The following is a 16,022-nucleotide window of genomic DNA, read 5'->3' as shown; positions in this document are numbered from 1 at the left end:
AGAGACGCGGGAACAAAACAAAACAATGGAAACGACTAACAAAACAAAGACGTTGGGACAGAAGCGGCAGTCCACATACCAGACGCCGGCGTTGCTCTAGCCCAATCAAGACGCATTTGAGTCCAGTTTTGTGACCAGATCGCCCCCGTCTGTGGAGCGGGGAAAGCAGAGAAACGGGGCTGTACCTTGGTTGTATGGGGCTGCTTTTCTCCGGGTGGAGCCGGTGCCCCGCTCTCCGTGTCTGCTCCTGTGGCGGGCTGGGGCCACACCTTCGCCCAGGTACAGACCTCCGGGGCGGCGGGTGCGGGAGCGCGTGGAAACGCCGGTGCAGCGGAGGAGAAGCGGCGCCGCTCGCTCGTGGTGCGAGCGCAGTATTGAACAAAGGCTGTGAATCCTTATGTACTTATGGAATAAGGCTGTAAAATAACAAGATGTTGAAAAAGTGATGCGCAGTGAATTTATTCCAAATGCACTGTATTTATCGTTAGAATGATAAAATAGGCTATTATCAAATGCAATATGTGAAAACTACTATGAAAATTATTGTTTTTTTTCTAGAGGACTTTGAAGCCACACTTTAATATGTAATAGTCTAGTTTGTGATGTTCCTTATCATATAACTGATCTTTGTTGGCAAGCAAATAAAGCTATAGTATCAGTTACTTTAAAATGTTATTTGTAGAAGTAAAATAAGTTGGGATAAGCCCACTCTTTGTTTATTGAAGTGATTACATGAGCGAGGGGTTTGTAACCTCTTGACCTTGACCCTCTGGTCTTCTGCCCTGTGGCAGACTCTGACAGTGGGATAACACACAGTCATATGGGCTTCCTGGTGTCCAAGACCTACACTGTTTCAGAGGATGGTTACGGTTGCCTGTCCGGCCTCATACCAGCTCTGGAGCTCATGGCCCTGTATGTGGCAGCGGCCATGCACGACTACGACCACCCCGGCAGGACCAACGCCTTCCTGGTGGCCACCAGTGCTCCTCAGGTAGTCACACTGCACCCACTGCAACACAAATTACAACAGGTACAACATTTTGACCCTCAAAAGGGGATTTGAGAGTAACATTTTTGGCAAGATGAGGAAACGTGTAATGTGCATTCCTCATCTTCAAAGTGCACACACGTATAAACTGTTAAAGTGCCAAATACTGATCATGTGGCAGGTAATGTGCAGTGGGACAGGGCCATACATTTAATTTTGTGTTTGATAGCCCTATAACACCTTCCACTCTTTGGAACACATTTTTGAGTTAATAATTGTTCTTTTTTTATTTATTTATTTATTTATTTACAATTTTAGGCTATTGAAATATGTTCCATCATCCCACTTCCCTTCAGACCTGGTGAGTAATGCCTGTGTGTCTTTTCAGGCAGTCCTCTATAATGACCGCTCGGTTCTAGAGAACCACCACGCCGCCTCAGCCTGGAACCTGTTCCTGTCCCGGCCCGAGTTCAACTTCCTGGTCAACCTGGACCATGTCGAGTTCAAGCGCTTCCGCTTCCTGGTCATTGAGGCCATACTTGCCACCGATTTGAAGAAACACTTCGACTTCCTCGCTGAGTTCAATGCTAAGGTAAAGAGCGGATTAGACAAAAAGAGATTTACTTAATTGTGTCATGAAGGAATGAAATGACCGGATTTATCAAACTGAAAAATACTGTCTCTCTAAACTTACCTCTTCACTTGCTAAGTGGTCAGTTAAGATATTTAAATCAAAACCCTTAACCCTTACATTTTAATTATTAATTAACTACTAGCAATCAATTGAAAAATGTAAAATAAGGACTTTAAGAAATAATAGAGGATTTTTGGCCGATTTGAGAACTCAAGCGACTGTTAGTCCCTTTTTTTTAAATGGGCATGCGCACAGTGTCGGTGTAGTGTAGTCCCTCATTTGTCCAGGAGTGTTCCATTGTAGAAAAAGATTCAGTTGTATCATCTGGACTCTGTTTTTTTTTTTAAACGATACGTTTCGACTCACATCCAAGAGTCATTCTCAATCTGCGAATCAAGGCTGGGAACTCTCTCCCTGTGAAACTGATGAGCATCCGTCTTTTTAGACACCCAGAGCATTCGGATGTTAATCAGTTTCACAGAGAGAGAGAGAGTGCCAGGGACAAAAGGACCCATTAAAGGACTGATAGTAAACAAAGAGGCTATTTTGTTAGAAAACAAAGAGGTTTAGTGTCTGGTGAAACCAATAACACCTTTTATCAGGAGGTCCCGCCCAGTGGGCAGGGCCTACCCAGAGTAGGATAAATATCGGAGTTCCCGGGCTTGATTCGCAGATTGAGAATTACTCTTGGATGAGAGTTGAAACGTATCGTTTAAAAAAAAAACAGAGTCCAGATGATACAACTGAATCGTTTTCTACATGCGCACGCTCACCCCCCACCCTCAGGTTCTTTCCAAGAGGCCGCCATCTCTTGTCTCTGCAGATTTCCATCTCTTCTGAGCAGCTCAAACTCAGTATTTCTCTGTTGTTGTCATTTTGTACTTTACACTGAAGGAAGTCGCTAAACACACACCGGCATATCAACCACGCATGCGCAGCCAGGGAAACCTGCTGCTATCCTGGGAACGAGCCAGAACGAGGCTGCAGGTGTGCAGTAGCACGCAGGGAATGATTGACATGTGGGAGAACTACTCGGCTGTCCACGCCATGAGGAAATGAGACTCAGATTGGTCGCCAAAAATCCTCTATTATTCCTTTAAAACTTAAAAAACGAATGAAGGTTATAATTTTAGGAAAAAGCATGGTGAAGTACTGGATTCACACTTTCTGTCATAGCAAATGTAACAGAGGAGTGGACATTTTTAATAAGAATAAGAAATGCAATATGCAACATATCACATGCTTAAATGAAAACACAGAGAATCAAGTATCTGCCTTGCTCAGTTGTGCACACAGTTGTCCACAGATATATTTTCTTTGTGAGCACTAGCACAGAAGTATGTTACTGGACAAACTGCTTGGACAAAAGAAAAGCACTCTCAGTATACTGAAAGCAGCTCTTGTTCCCTGGAAGTGAGTTTCCATGAACCACACCTGTACATTTTGCACTAGGTGTACTGTACTTCATAGACAACAGTGTATTATCTATATTTATCACACCAATCACACACACACTACATTCATACATGGCAAGGTGGGTGCAGTGGGAAGTTGGTACTAGATTAGAGCCACTTGTATTCCCAGTGGCTCCATCCAAGTACTAACCAGGCCCAGACCAGACTAAAGGAGATCGGACCTTCTCTTAGTGTTATGGTCATTTAGCTCACCTTTCCGTGGTTACATCACTGATGAGAGCATTATTTCCATACCAATGTTATGTCTGTGCTGGTCTCCTCAGGTGGGCGACGACCCCTCCTCTGGGATTGACTGGTCCAATGAGAATGACCGGCTGCTGGTGTGCCAGATGTGCATCAAACTGGCCGACATAAACGGGCCTTTGAAGTGCAAAGACCTGCACCTCCAGTGGACAGAGGGCATCGTCAACGAGTTCTACGAACAGGTGCTGACCACTCACACCTCCTGTTTCTGAAGCCGCCGAGAGACCAGAGCCACTCAGTAGGATGTGGGAGGTTTTAATACAATACTTGATTAACTTTAAACAGCATAATTTGAGTGAATGGAAAGTGAAAGTGAATGGAAAGAGTTAAGAAAGGAATTTTAAAGCTTTTGACATGCATAAAGGTATGACATGAGCATTTATCCAGAAATGCTGTAGATAAAGCATGGAGGTCAATACACTTCTCAAGGTTTTAAACCGGACCGAAGTACATTTCTAACACCTTGAGAGTCCTACAATAGAACACAAGAGCCCAAAACTCCATACACCTGATCCCACACAAAGCAATGTGAATTTTTATTCTTCAATGTTTTAATGGTACAGGTCCTACTGCAATTGCCCCCCAAAAAATAACATTAATATAATACCTTTATATTAAGGTGATACATACTGATACATGCATTATGTTCTTTTCCATCAGATGATGACTCAACAAAACCTAACAAAGTCCCTACAATTCCCCAGCCAGTCGCTCATTATTCAGAGGAATAATGCTCACGTTCACACATTGACTGTGGCTAAAAGTGTCTTTAAACATAGCAAAGTATAGTGTGGAACATTAATATATTTGTATATAGTGTTAGCCTTTTTAGCAGTGTAAACCATGCACATAATGCTGTGATGCGCAATAAAGCTCAAACAACTGGAATTATTATCATAGTTATTCCACATTTGCAGTCTTTAGTGAATCAAAAGTATTACACTACAAACGTGTACATGTTACCAATAGGTTCCTGGTCTGACGGGAAAGTACCTGCCCCTGAGTATAGCCCCAGTCCATAGTTCCTACTTTTATGTGAATGGGCATTAAATGATATTAAAGGTTCCATGGTATAAAAGTGTCCATTCACTCATCTCCAATAAACCTACTGGGAGATATGTGCATTCAATTGGATCAGTGCAGCTTTCACCTCCTTATTTGTTTGTTGTGTTCTTGTTGTGATCCTATTACATGTTATACTCCCATAAATACACTTTCTTTGCTGACCCCCGTGACCTTTGGCACAATTTCCCCAATGTCTGTAAATGTGCGTCTCTACTAATTGCATCTTGGCTGGACACACAACGCACTCTGGCCTCCTCCACATTGAAGCCTCCTGACACAATCACGCTGTTACGAGACACATGAATGACGGGGTGACATGGAGCAGGAAATGGGGAGAAAGAAAGAAAAAAACATAAACAAGCCGTATTGTAAGCCTTGTAACTGTCCCATACAGAAAAGGATGAATGCAAATACACAATGGCCTCAGATACAGTAACCTTGAGCTGAAAACCTTTACCTCCTTGTCATATGCGAATGACAAAGAAACATTATGCGGTGCAGAACTACAATTAAATATACTTTAAAGGCTTTTGTGAGGGCTGTCGTCATGGTGTGCGTCATTACAGAGAGGGTTCTGTGCACGGCAGCTTCTGGCAAGCTTCTGGTCCGTTCTATTTCCTGGGGGGTTTGGAAGAGTGCTAAAATGAATAGATACTTTAAGATCACTGCCGGACACTTATTTTATTTATTTATTAACAGACAGAGCACATTGACCAACAGTAACTGCATAATATGCCAGAGTTAGCCAGGAAGCTAATTTTCATCTGTTGTTTGTTGGCGGGCGTAAAAAGTGCAATAAACTTCAAATAATTTTCACGGTTCATAACGGTTCATGCTAACAAACGTCACATATCAATAATAGAATTAAAAATCAGAATTGCAGCTGGTTGGAGATTTTTTTTTCTACCGAAAGCGACAAATGTCTTTTTTATAAATGGTTCACAAATGTTGCCTGGAATGTGGCGGGTTTTGCCAGCTTCTCCTAGAGCAGTCAGCGCAGCCATCTGGGCTTTTGAATGGCTTTTCTTTGACTTTACATGGACTTTTAACTTAGCATTAAAAGCTCAAACTCACTATAAAATGTAATTCTACTATACACACAAAACGTTTCAGACAAGCTATATTTTCATGGCTAGAAGATGTCTTAGAGACTATTATGTTTGACTTGAATGCTAATAACCAATGCTAATAGTTGACTTGCATTTTATGCATTACTCGCTACAACAAAGCCAAGTTTGTGTTTTTAAAATGCAGCTGTACTTTTGTGTGATGTAATTTGTTTTCCACAGCTGACAGTAAAGATTAAAACTGTTCTGCTATTTGAGCAGTTTATGCAGATTTCCTTGGGAGTTCACATTTGTTTACATTAGTGACCAGAATCAAGCTGGCTGCTGGTGGCGTACATGTCACACGTCTGGCATGAAACAGTAAATATTGAAATACAACCAATTAAAATAACAAATTGAAGCAAGCTATAAATAAAAACAAAACATAAATAATGTTAATAAATATATTATACATTGATGAAAGTTAGCATTAGCTGTGAGAAGCAGTTAACGCTAGCTAGCCAACACACTGCTGTGGACAAAACACATTTTCATTTTTCATTTTATCAAATACAAATATAAATACTACATACTGGTCATCCATATAATTATTAGCGTTTTCACCACCCAACAAGAAGATTGTGGGTCTGATTCCCAGCCAATGTTTAAAGTAGGGATGTGGCAATGTCAAATATTAGTGTTATGATTATAAAAAAATTATGTGAAGAAAAGGGCTTTTAGGGTATTTATTATAAATGATTATGTATAGTATGCATATTTGTACTATTAATTGAAGATAACTTTTATTTATCCCACAATGAGGAAATCTCAATGTTGCAATGTAAAATTCAAGAACTGCAGGAGAAACAGAAAATGCATTCACACAAAAAATTATATATATATATAAAAATGTAAAATATATATAAATATTTGTATATGTGTGAACTCCTGTGATCTTGTGAGGTTGTCAGTGCAGTTTGGGTCAGATAGATGGTCTGATTATCCAGATACATAATAGTTTCCCCCTATTTTAGGTGATTAATCTTTGCACAGACAATGCCTTTAGTCGATTAAGGATTTCTTTTGTCGACTACAGGTCTAGAGAATTAAAACATTTTGAACATTTGAAATCCAATTTATTCTCTGCGTAGGGATACTTAATTCTAGCCATGTCCATAGTCATTCAGTTTTCCAATCACTGTTTACATTAGCTTGAAGAATGGCAATGCATCTTTATTTGGATGTTCTCTAATAACTCTCATTGGGCTTTACAGTATGTTAGATCTCAGTTGTTGGAAGCCAATCAAATCTAAAAGTGTATGGGATGACTCGGGGGTCAGTTTCCAAGACAACCATCAAAGCTCGTCACAATCCCTACGTTGTTCATCCACAGCATATGCCGACTATACACACAGGAATGCTGCATGTGGGATTTTCACTATATCCTTCCTCAAATGTCATCAAACACAAATATGATCTTCATATGTGTTTCCCGGCGTGCTCTGTACAGCGTGTGCCTCCGAAAAGTACAGTAAATGTTATAGAGAGAACATTGACCTAGTCCAGCTGCTATTATTTATTTAGGCTCAGTGCCCTTTGATGAGAAACACATGATAGTAGCAGCTAATCACAACCTGCTGAGGCAATGGGACTGTATCGCAGGGTTTAGGAGCACGTTCACAGGCCGTACATGTGGTAAGTCTGTGGGGATGTAAAGTGATGCTGGTAATTGCATTCTCGCTGTAGGTGCGAAGCGATTGATTAGCTGCAAGATGAGCCACGAGGAATAAGGAAGTGTTGTAACGCACGAGACACGTCCTCTTCAAATGCTTTGCAGGCTTCGCTACACCTGTTGCTGAATCCTAATGAGTACACTTCACTGCGCTCGACTAAACAGGGCTCTGAGCACCTATATTTGGTCAATATTATCTGTATTAATGTCAGTATGTATTTTGAATTAGGACTGCAACAATTAATCAACTAATCGTAGTGGTGCAACGTAAAAGTACACAAAAGTAAAAGTACTGTAGTAGGATGTTTTGGCTTTTGTACTTTAATCAGTTTAACAGTGGATGCTTTTTACTTTTACATTACTAATTATGGGGTTTGCTGAACAAAAAGTATATATTTTTTTTTAATTTCGCATTGCAAGATTAGTCATTTTCTTTTCTTTTGTATCTGCACTTTTACAAAATATAGTATTTCTTCCATCACTGACTAATCATGACTGTTTGACCATAAAAAATAACAATAGTAATATTTTGAGAGTCGTAATCGGTACATCTGGTACAGACCTTTTTAGAACAGGGGCATTTTTAAATTAAAATGTCTCAAAATAATACAGATTTTTTTTTTTTTTAATCAATAACATGTATCTAGAAGTCTTCAGTCATCAAATTTAAACCTCTATTTGTTTGATAATATATATGAAAAGTCTCAATACAATAGAAATAATTGTTTGACCAGTCGAGTAATTGACAAAATAATCGCTGACTAGTCAAAGACTAAAATAATCGATAGTTATTCCCTATTACATCCCTATTTTTATGTGTGTTAACCTTGTGCGGCAAGATGAGCCGTCGACATATGCAAATGTGGATTCTACCAGCTTACATATTAGTTTAGTTTAGTTTATTTGACATTTGTAGTTGAAAAAGCCAACATTAGTTGTACTAAGAAACATTTTGACACTGTGAGATAAGTGAAACTTTAGCATGACAAGATGGAACGATAGTTGGGGTGAGGCTTGCCAGGGCCACCTGGACCCAGAGGGCTCCTGGTCCGTCCAGGATGTCCGGCTGGCCTCTCCCCTCTCTGCAGTGGCTGGACCGGACCTTGTGCCCTCTGCATATGTTCGGTTTTGTTGCTGTCTATACAACCTGCTGTCTATACTATCACTCTCTAACCCAGGGACTGCAACAATTAAAATAAAGTACCAGTAATGAAGCCTGTGTAAATTCAGCCTGGAAGACCTAACTCCATCCATCTACGTCAAGGCCACCATGGAAGGACCCCTCTCCCCAGCGCCATCATCGCACTCAAGCGGCGCCCGCCTGTCCGTCTGTGAGAGTCAGATCCCTCACTTCACCATGGACTCTCCCAGGTTTCTGCGCTTATCCCAAAGAGGTTATGCAGTTTTTCCCGGCCAAAGAAGGAGGGTGAAAGGTCAGGGGGCGTCTGTACCATGGCCCTCGCACCTGCTCCTCATCTCCAATCAACGCTCCCAGTGACTCCTCCCCGCTCCAATCAGCACCCAGGCGGTCGCATTTAAGCCTCAGACAGATGGCTCGGCCGCTCAAACCGTACTGCGACCCACCACCTCCCCAGCTCCTCCTCTACATTCCCCTCATCCTCTACATTCTCTCCACATCTACCACCACCAGTCTCCAGGCTCCGGGGGGAGACATCTAATACAAATAGATCATGGAGTGCCCATGATCGCAACGTCTTCCGCCGGGGTCTGAGCGCCAAATAACTCGCGAATACAGCTTGCTAAACAGTCCTTTCTCGTGGTCTCTTTGTCTCTCCAGGGTGAAATAGCATTTGGTCAAGATTAAAAAAAAAAAAAAATTACAAATCCTCGTCGGTTTGATAAGTGGTTGACCTAGTTTTACTCAACATGATCAGTATTTAAACCTTGTGTTTTGTACTTCAGGGTGACGAGGAGTCCAGCCAGGGCCTTCCCATCAGCCCCTTCATGGACCGAGCCAAACCACAGCTGGCCAAACTGCAGGAGTCTTTCATTACACACATCGTGGGGCCCCTGTGCCACTCCTACGACTCTGCCAGCCTGATGCCAGGTCGATGGGTGGAGCAATGCCCAGAGGAGGAGGAGCCAGAGAATGAAGAGGAGGAAGAGGAGGACACAGCAGAAGAAGACACGTCCACCAGCTCAGAGATATCACGTAAGAGACTACTCAAATGTTAGATATGTATCTCAGAATGCCCACGTGCAGCTTCATAAGAAGATTAAACAGATATCTGTTCAATCTTAAGACAAATTGTTTACTACTTTAAATTTAGTTACTGTCTCTTTTTTGGATGCGCTACACAGCCTTTTAGACCACAGTAATAGCATAAAAAGTGACATTGAAGGTTGAAACAGTAGTAATTTAGAATCCTATTTTGTTTTATTTATTTATTTTAATAGACTTATTGTATCAGATCAGATATGAATTTACAAACCAAGCCAAGTTTTATATTAAAGCTTTGACTTCCCAACTTTTGCACCCATCAAATTGCAAGTTTCTTGAGATAGTCACCATTTTCCCAGCAGCTTTTTTCCTGCTCCTGTCAATCCACAATTAACTTTCATAACTTTTATTCATGTTTCTCTTACAGAGAAAGCGGTCCCTAAAAAGCGGAGGAAAATGTTTTGTCAGATCACACATCACCTGCTGGAAAACCATGACATGTGGAAGAAGGTGATCGCAGAAGAGGCGCCCAAACAAAGCCAGGGGACCGAGTCTGTCCACTTAAACAATGTAGCAGAGCCCATCCTGGCCATTCACGAGGAGGATGAGGAGCCGGGCAGCCGAGAGGAGCTTGTGGAAGGAGAGGAGCCGGAGGTGACTGTAGATGAACCTGATTGGTCCAGACAAGAGGAGGTTGAAGAATGAGAGAGAGAATCATGTGAGATGAAGTATTTTTAAACACAGACTCCTGTTGTTGCCAGCACATCACTTAGACACAACACTGTAGATGTTTGGGATGTGCCTATTACACAATAACAGGGTGGTACATTTTGATATGACAAATTGTATTATTTTAGATCTCTGGCAACACCAAACCCTAAAGGAACTTTCCAGATTGCAATAAACTTGTTTGGGATAAAGACTTATTTTGCTACAGTCAAAGGACCTCAAGTATGGAGACACATGCAGGACTGCAGAGATTTGCTGCCAATTTATACCTAATTATTTTCTGAATGCAACTATATTATGAACACACTACACTTTGACTTGTGTTTCAAGTTCACCAGGTTTTGTGGTCTCACTATGCTTATTTTATATCTAAGGGTGATAAGGGAGTCTTGCAAATAGAGAGCATTTGTCTAGCTGTTTTATTTAAGCCAGATATGTCATTCTGTCAGTTTTCATTTCCTATGCTTTCCTAGACGATGTGTTTGTTTATCTCGGTTAATTCCAAATCACATTTCCATTACAAAGGCTTGACAGATAAGTGGGTAGCAGTCGCCTTAAGAAGATAGAGATAAAAATATTTTCAGCCCAAAATTAAGTATACAGACCAAATGATACATTAACACTAAGCTGTAGACAGAGCTGGATCCATTGTGGTCCTGCAAAAGCACTAATATTAACTTCCTTTTCTACCTAGTCCTTGGACATGCATCTAAATATTGATTGAATTATTCTCAGGAATCCATTAAACCAAACATGCATTGGTCAAATTCTAGCCAACATGAAAACAATGGTAAAATCTATGTTCTTCCCGTTCTTTATTGGTTATTATAGCATCTTTGTGGCTATAACTTGACTAAAATCTTAATTTTGCAGGTACACCTCAGGGAGACATTCACAATGAGGGATCACTGTAATAAACTCTATGCCTCTTATTTCCATTGGGAGTCACGCCACTACAGGCCTTAGGGGAAGTGCTCTGTCAGGACAGTGGTCAGCTTGTACCGTGGCAAATCCAGAAGCAGAAACAGATAAACAAACTGTCAATCTTTCCTGTGATAGAAACCATACAAATTAAAGCATAAATTCACCTAAACTCGGGCAGCTGAAGTATCCAGCTCTCAAGCTAACGACGCCTCCACAGATTTGTAAAACAAAAAGAATACAACCTTTTGTAAATGAAATGGCATAACGAGTTATCTATGTACAGAATGTTGCTGTCACAAAATATATTTTGTTCTTAAAGGAGGCATTAACTGCAAAACCGTCTTCATGAGCTTTTGAACTTGTTATGATGGTTTTGCCTCATTTTGATTGATCCATGTTTGAGTAACTGTTAGGTGTTGGAACCTTTTACACCTTTTTCTAAAGTTATAATTTGGCTACAGCCTCAAATGTATGTGTCTGGTGTGGCAGTCCCTCTTCCACTTTTGGGATATTCAAATCACAGTTGCTAAACCGTAGTGCTAAAGTGTTTCATCCTTACTATCCAGAACTTATTTTACCCCAGATTTACAGAGTTTTGTGCATTGCTCGCTAATTCTGCAGAAATCCATGCTGTTTCTTAATCCTGTATTGGCTTGTCCCTTTGCACTTTCGACCTATGACCTTTCTCTGCCAATGGATGTGTACACCCTACGGATCTTTGGAAACTTTGACTGCGGGTGTACTTTTTCCCAAAAATTAAAATAGTATAAATAAATATCTCCTTTATGGGGCCTGAAACAGAGAATAAATTCTACAGTTTTTAACAGAAAGTCAATGCACCTGTTTCTATGATGTTTTAAATTGATTTTGGGGTTTACAATGAACAAAATGTTATCAAAAAATAAAAAAGATGCATATTCATATGCGTATACAGCGACGTATATAGACATGCAATATTTGATTACAAGATACCAGAAAAACAAGCATATTATGTCTTCTTTAAGGTTAGCACTTACACATTTGAAATATGTTTTGGTCCAAACTAATTAGCGTTGTTCATTGTAATCATCAACCGCTGATCATTCTTTGCAGCAGGAGTAGTATTGCAACTGGCACAAAGGAAAAAGTCTCAAACTAATGTCTAATTTTAGCTGCTATGGAGAATACTTTCCCTGATTTTCTATTCAGAGTTATAATGCTGTATGGCTTTATGATTTTAGAGGCCATGAAACACCTTGACCACTCTTCTAATCTCAGAGAAGCCGTGTTTCAAGCATTGTATAAGATTCTTTTTCATTTCACGTGGCTTGTAGTTAATAACAGTACTCTAAAACTAAGGCAAGTGTTTTTGTTGTTGTATATTTAGCATTTCCCTGGCTGTTAGATACTGTATGCAGTAAACAGCTCATGCAGAAACCCACTTAGCTTACAACAGCTAAAACAAATTGATTATTGACAGTTTTGCTAATGCTATAGCAATCATTACAACATCTGTCACGCTACAGTTTGCGTCACAAGAACTGTTGCCATCTCTCCTCTTTGGTTTTATGCATCATTAACCTTTAAAGCAATAATAGTAATCACCACAACAGGATTTCAACATGTCCATTCTTTTTCAATGAATATCACAGTAGAAAAAGAAGAATAATTTGAAGGTCTGAGGCTTCACGGACAGAGCTAATTTTAGATTTCCGGCTATCCATTAGTGCAGCTCAAGGATGTCATTGTCAATATGCAATTTTACTTCATTGAAGAAGAAAATGGTGGATTCAAGAGTAGTCTTGTGGAGCAGACCAAACAAAATATTCCAGCATTTCATGATCAGAATTCTGTGTTATAAAAACAAAATGAACACAAGAGAAAAGAAGACTGTGAATTAAGTTATGGCAAAAATGGACTGACATGGATTTTGTTGGTAAATGCGTAAACACAGCACAATTAAACCAAATCAGTTGGTATTTTTATTTGACGTTCTGTATTGAAATCTAAATGTCTGAAATATATAAAGCACAAACTTCCCACAATTTCTGGAACTAATATCAAATGTGCACTGCATAACCTTTCTGGTGCAGGGTATCCATGGAGATGTTATGGCTTTTCCTGAATATGGCGTTAAACTGATTCATTGCAAATAAAATACCTTGAAAACAGGCTGTGCTCACCTCTCCATAGATCTGACTTGAGCTTAGCCAGATGGCCTAACCTGCAAGTCTCCATGGAGATAGATAAGTGTGTAATGCCATTCTTTTAAACATTTCAGGCTAAGCAATAGTATGTCCATGAAACGAGAGGAGGTGGTGGACCCTCATCAGAAACGTTACCTTTCATTTTAAGTGACTCCCTAAATTTAATTCTGCTTTGTTTTTCCTTGTTTTTTAATGTGGACAAATGCAATGCAACAGGGAAATCTCTCTTGATCTTACATTTGTGCGTTTTCTTCTCAGCGTGTCCTTTTTCATGTGAGATTTTCCACTGACGTCCCGTGAGTATCAGATTTACCACAGTCTCCACAAAGACAATGGACCTTGAACTCCGACTCTCGCCCCAGCACTATGCGTTTTGATAGTCATTTTATGTCTGGCTTGGTTTGATTTTCCGTACATGTGCACTCATGTAACATAACTGTATCCATGGGAACTAAGCAAGCTTTTTGAATATGTAAAACAAAAAGGAGACTATTTTTATAGCTAACACCTAAATAATGAATTGCTGTCTTATATCTTTTCACTTATGTACGTTGCACTTATACCACAGGAAAATGCTCCAACATGAAGTTCAAATATTTGTGAAACCAACCGCATTGATTCTTGCAGGTTCATTTTGTACATGCTGTACAGTAAAGAAATGTTAAAACGTCAAAAACTCTTTGAAATATACATTATTTATTTTTACCATTTTGTAATTTAGACACAATACTGTAGCTTCAATATTGCCAGATTTACTGGAAGTGCCTATTGGTATTATGTATGATAACAGTGAGTATATCTGAAGATCAGTAGAAGCTGTCACAAACTTAACTATGTGGATGTTGTAATGTGAATACATTGAATTACAAAACATAACTTCTGTTGTACTTTTGTGTCCTTCCTTTTATTTGTGCAAAAAATGTTGTCATTTTCTTATACACTGATCAGTCCTAGCATTATGACCATCCAAAGGAAAAGTGAACAGATTGTTTTATTTAGTAGCAAATACACATTTTGTCTTTAAAGGTGCACTATGTAACATTCTTCAGTTAACAGTGGTTCAAACTTAAAATGATTTCATAATTTGATACGGACAGCGCAGAATTTACTCATTTTCACCCTACAATATTTACATACAATATTTTTTCTTTCTAGAGCAAAACAGATTTTTACTTCATTACATGAAAAAAACATACTAATACATATTAACATATTAAACATATTAAAATACATTTAATGGCATTCTATGGAACATTCCAGCAAGCGCAATAACATCTCCATGAGACATCCCACAAAAGTGCAGCACTTCCAACGCTGCAACTCTGGTTTCTTCTTGACCTGCTGCGATCTGTGTCAAAGCATTGGTCGTGACACGACCAGTGGCCACAGTGCTGTGCCTGATGTAGCGCTTAAATCACGGAGGTGTCAAAGAAACTTGAGCCGTCTGAAAGTGGAGCCACCCAAACCGCTCACGGAAGACTGATCCTGCAGGGGCTGTTCTAACATGTGCAGAAGGAGACATGTTGTATATATAAAGACCTTCCGAAATCCCCATGGCAACAGAGATACATGAGAATGGCACAGTGATGCACCTGATCAACACACGGCACACAATTATAACTACTGACATTTCATTGGATTTGCTCAAGGCCTATTGGCTACTGTGTATTATGCTTAAACCAAACAGCTCGGCATCACATGGTCAGGGTCTTTTTCTACCCTCAGGCTTGAAGTGAAAATACAGAAATTATACTTCACGACTGGAGAATGGTGTCACTATGAAAAACTAATTATAACATAATACGATTTTGATATTATGGCAAAATCATAATCAAATATAGGCTTAGTGTCCATTCAACTGACATTCTCAACATATTTGTCAACTACAATTAATCTTTGCTCTGCTGTTATATAGGTTAATCAATGTTTATTTATGGAAGATTTGACTAAACAAATTGCCCTTTTGCCCCTCACGTGAGCTGACCTGTCCCAAAGCCTAAATTTAATCCAGTCCAGTCTTTGTATTTCACATTTTATATACAATAAAGTGTCTAAAGTGCTGCACATAATAGGAATATAAAACGAATATTTAGCTTTAAAAGTCAGCTAAATAAATTCACCACATTTACTTCCCCAAACCTAATCCTAACTCTAACCTTACTTTAATTGTGAAAATATATATTTGTTAGTTGTGTGGCATGGATGGGGAAAAATAAATAAGTGCAGATGTGACTTAAGGTAATTCCATGACTGTTACCTATAGCAACTATAATGTTGACAAAATGTTGGGGCAAAATGCGAATGAATTACGCAATTGGTACAATATTGGACAAATAATAATACTTGATAACACCTTTATTGTGTTAAATGTATAAAACGTGTCCATTGTGTATAAACCTAATAGATCCATGGTAGAAACTGTTGCTGCATTTTGAATGGAACGTTGCTTAATGATGACATAAGCATGAGCAACTCCAAACTACTTCCTGTCATTTAAAACTTTTTTTTTCTTAGCTTTTTTTTTGCTTATTTAGCTGATGTAAAATTATTTGCAACAGGGAATATCCCACTAAACAAAGCAATTATGAGAAAACCTGCATTGAACCTTTAAAACCTTTAAAAAATCACACTCAATCCCTTTTCCATTGCACCTGTGAGTATCATTTTACGCGTTTTGGACTCGACAGCGCGTCTTTATTGTGATCTTGGCTGCACTCCTCGCCGTAGAACACGTTGTTCCGGGACTTTTGTTGATTCTATGCGTAACTAGATCCATTAAATGAAACGCGCATTAGAACAGAACATGCTGCTTTCCACG

General features: G+C 39.5%; 1 protein-coding gene across 1 annotated transcript in view; it reads left to right on the top strand.

The window, feature by feature from the left end:
- LOC140348860 (cGMP-inhibited 3',5'-cyclic phosphodiesterase 3A-like) overlaps positions 1 to 10,655 on the top strand; it is a 124,530-nt gene extending 113,875 nt beyond the window's left edge. The window contains exons 10-14 of the mRNA XM_072434975.1: positions 792 to 991; positions 1,377 to 1,580; positions 3,361 to 3,522; positions 9,107 to 9,356; positions 9,793 to 10,655. Coding sequence (XP_072291076.1) covers positions 792 to 991; positions 1,377 to 1,580; positions 3,361 to 3,522; positions 9,107 to 9,356; positions 9,793 to 10,070 — 1,094 coding nt within the window. The 3' untranslated portion in view covers positions 10,071 to 10,655. The remainder of the gene's footprint in view (positions 1 to 791; positions 992 to 1,376; positions 1,581 to 3,360; positions 3,523 to 9,106; positions 9,357 to 9,792) is intronic.
- Positions 10,656 to 16,022: the final 5,367 nt, after the last annotated feature.

The sequence above is a fragment of the Eucyclogobius newberryi genome, unplaced genomic scaffold (assembly GCF_026437365.1).
Source record: "Eucyclogobius newberryi isolate DKJ021-1_F unplaced genomic scaffold, fEucNew1.0.hap1 SCAF_7, whole genome shotgun sequence".
In the NCBI taxonomy this organism is placed as follows: Eukaryota; Metazoa; Chordata; class Actinopteri; order Gobiiformes; family Gobiidae; genus Eucyclogobius; species Eucyclogobius newberryi.
Note: the sequence above shows the minus strand (reverse complement) of the source record. Positions and strands in the feature narration are given on the sequence as shown.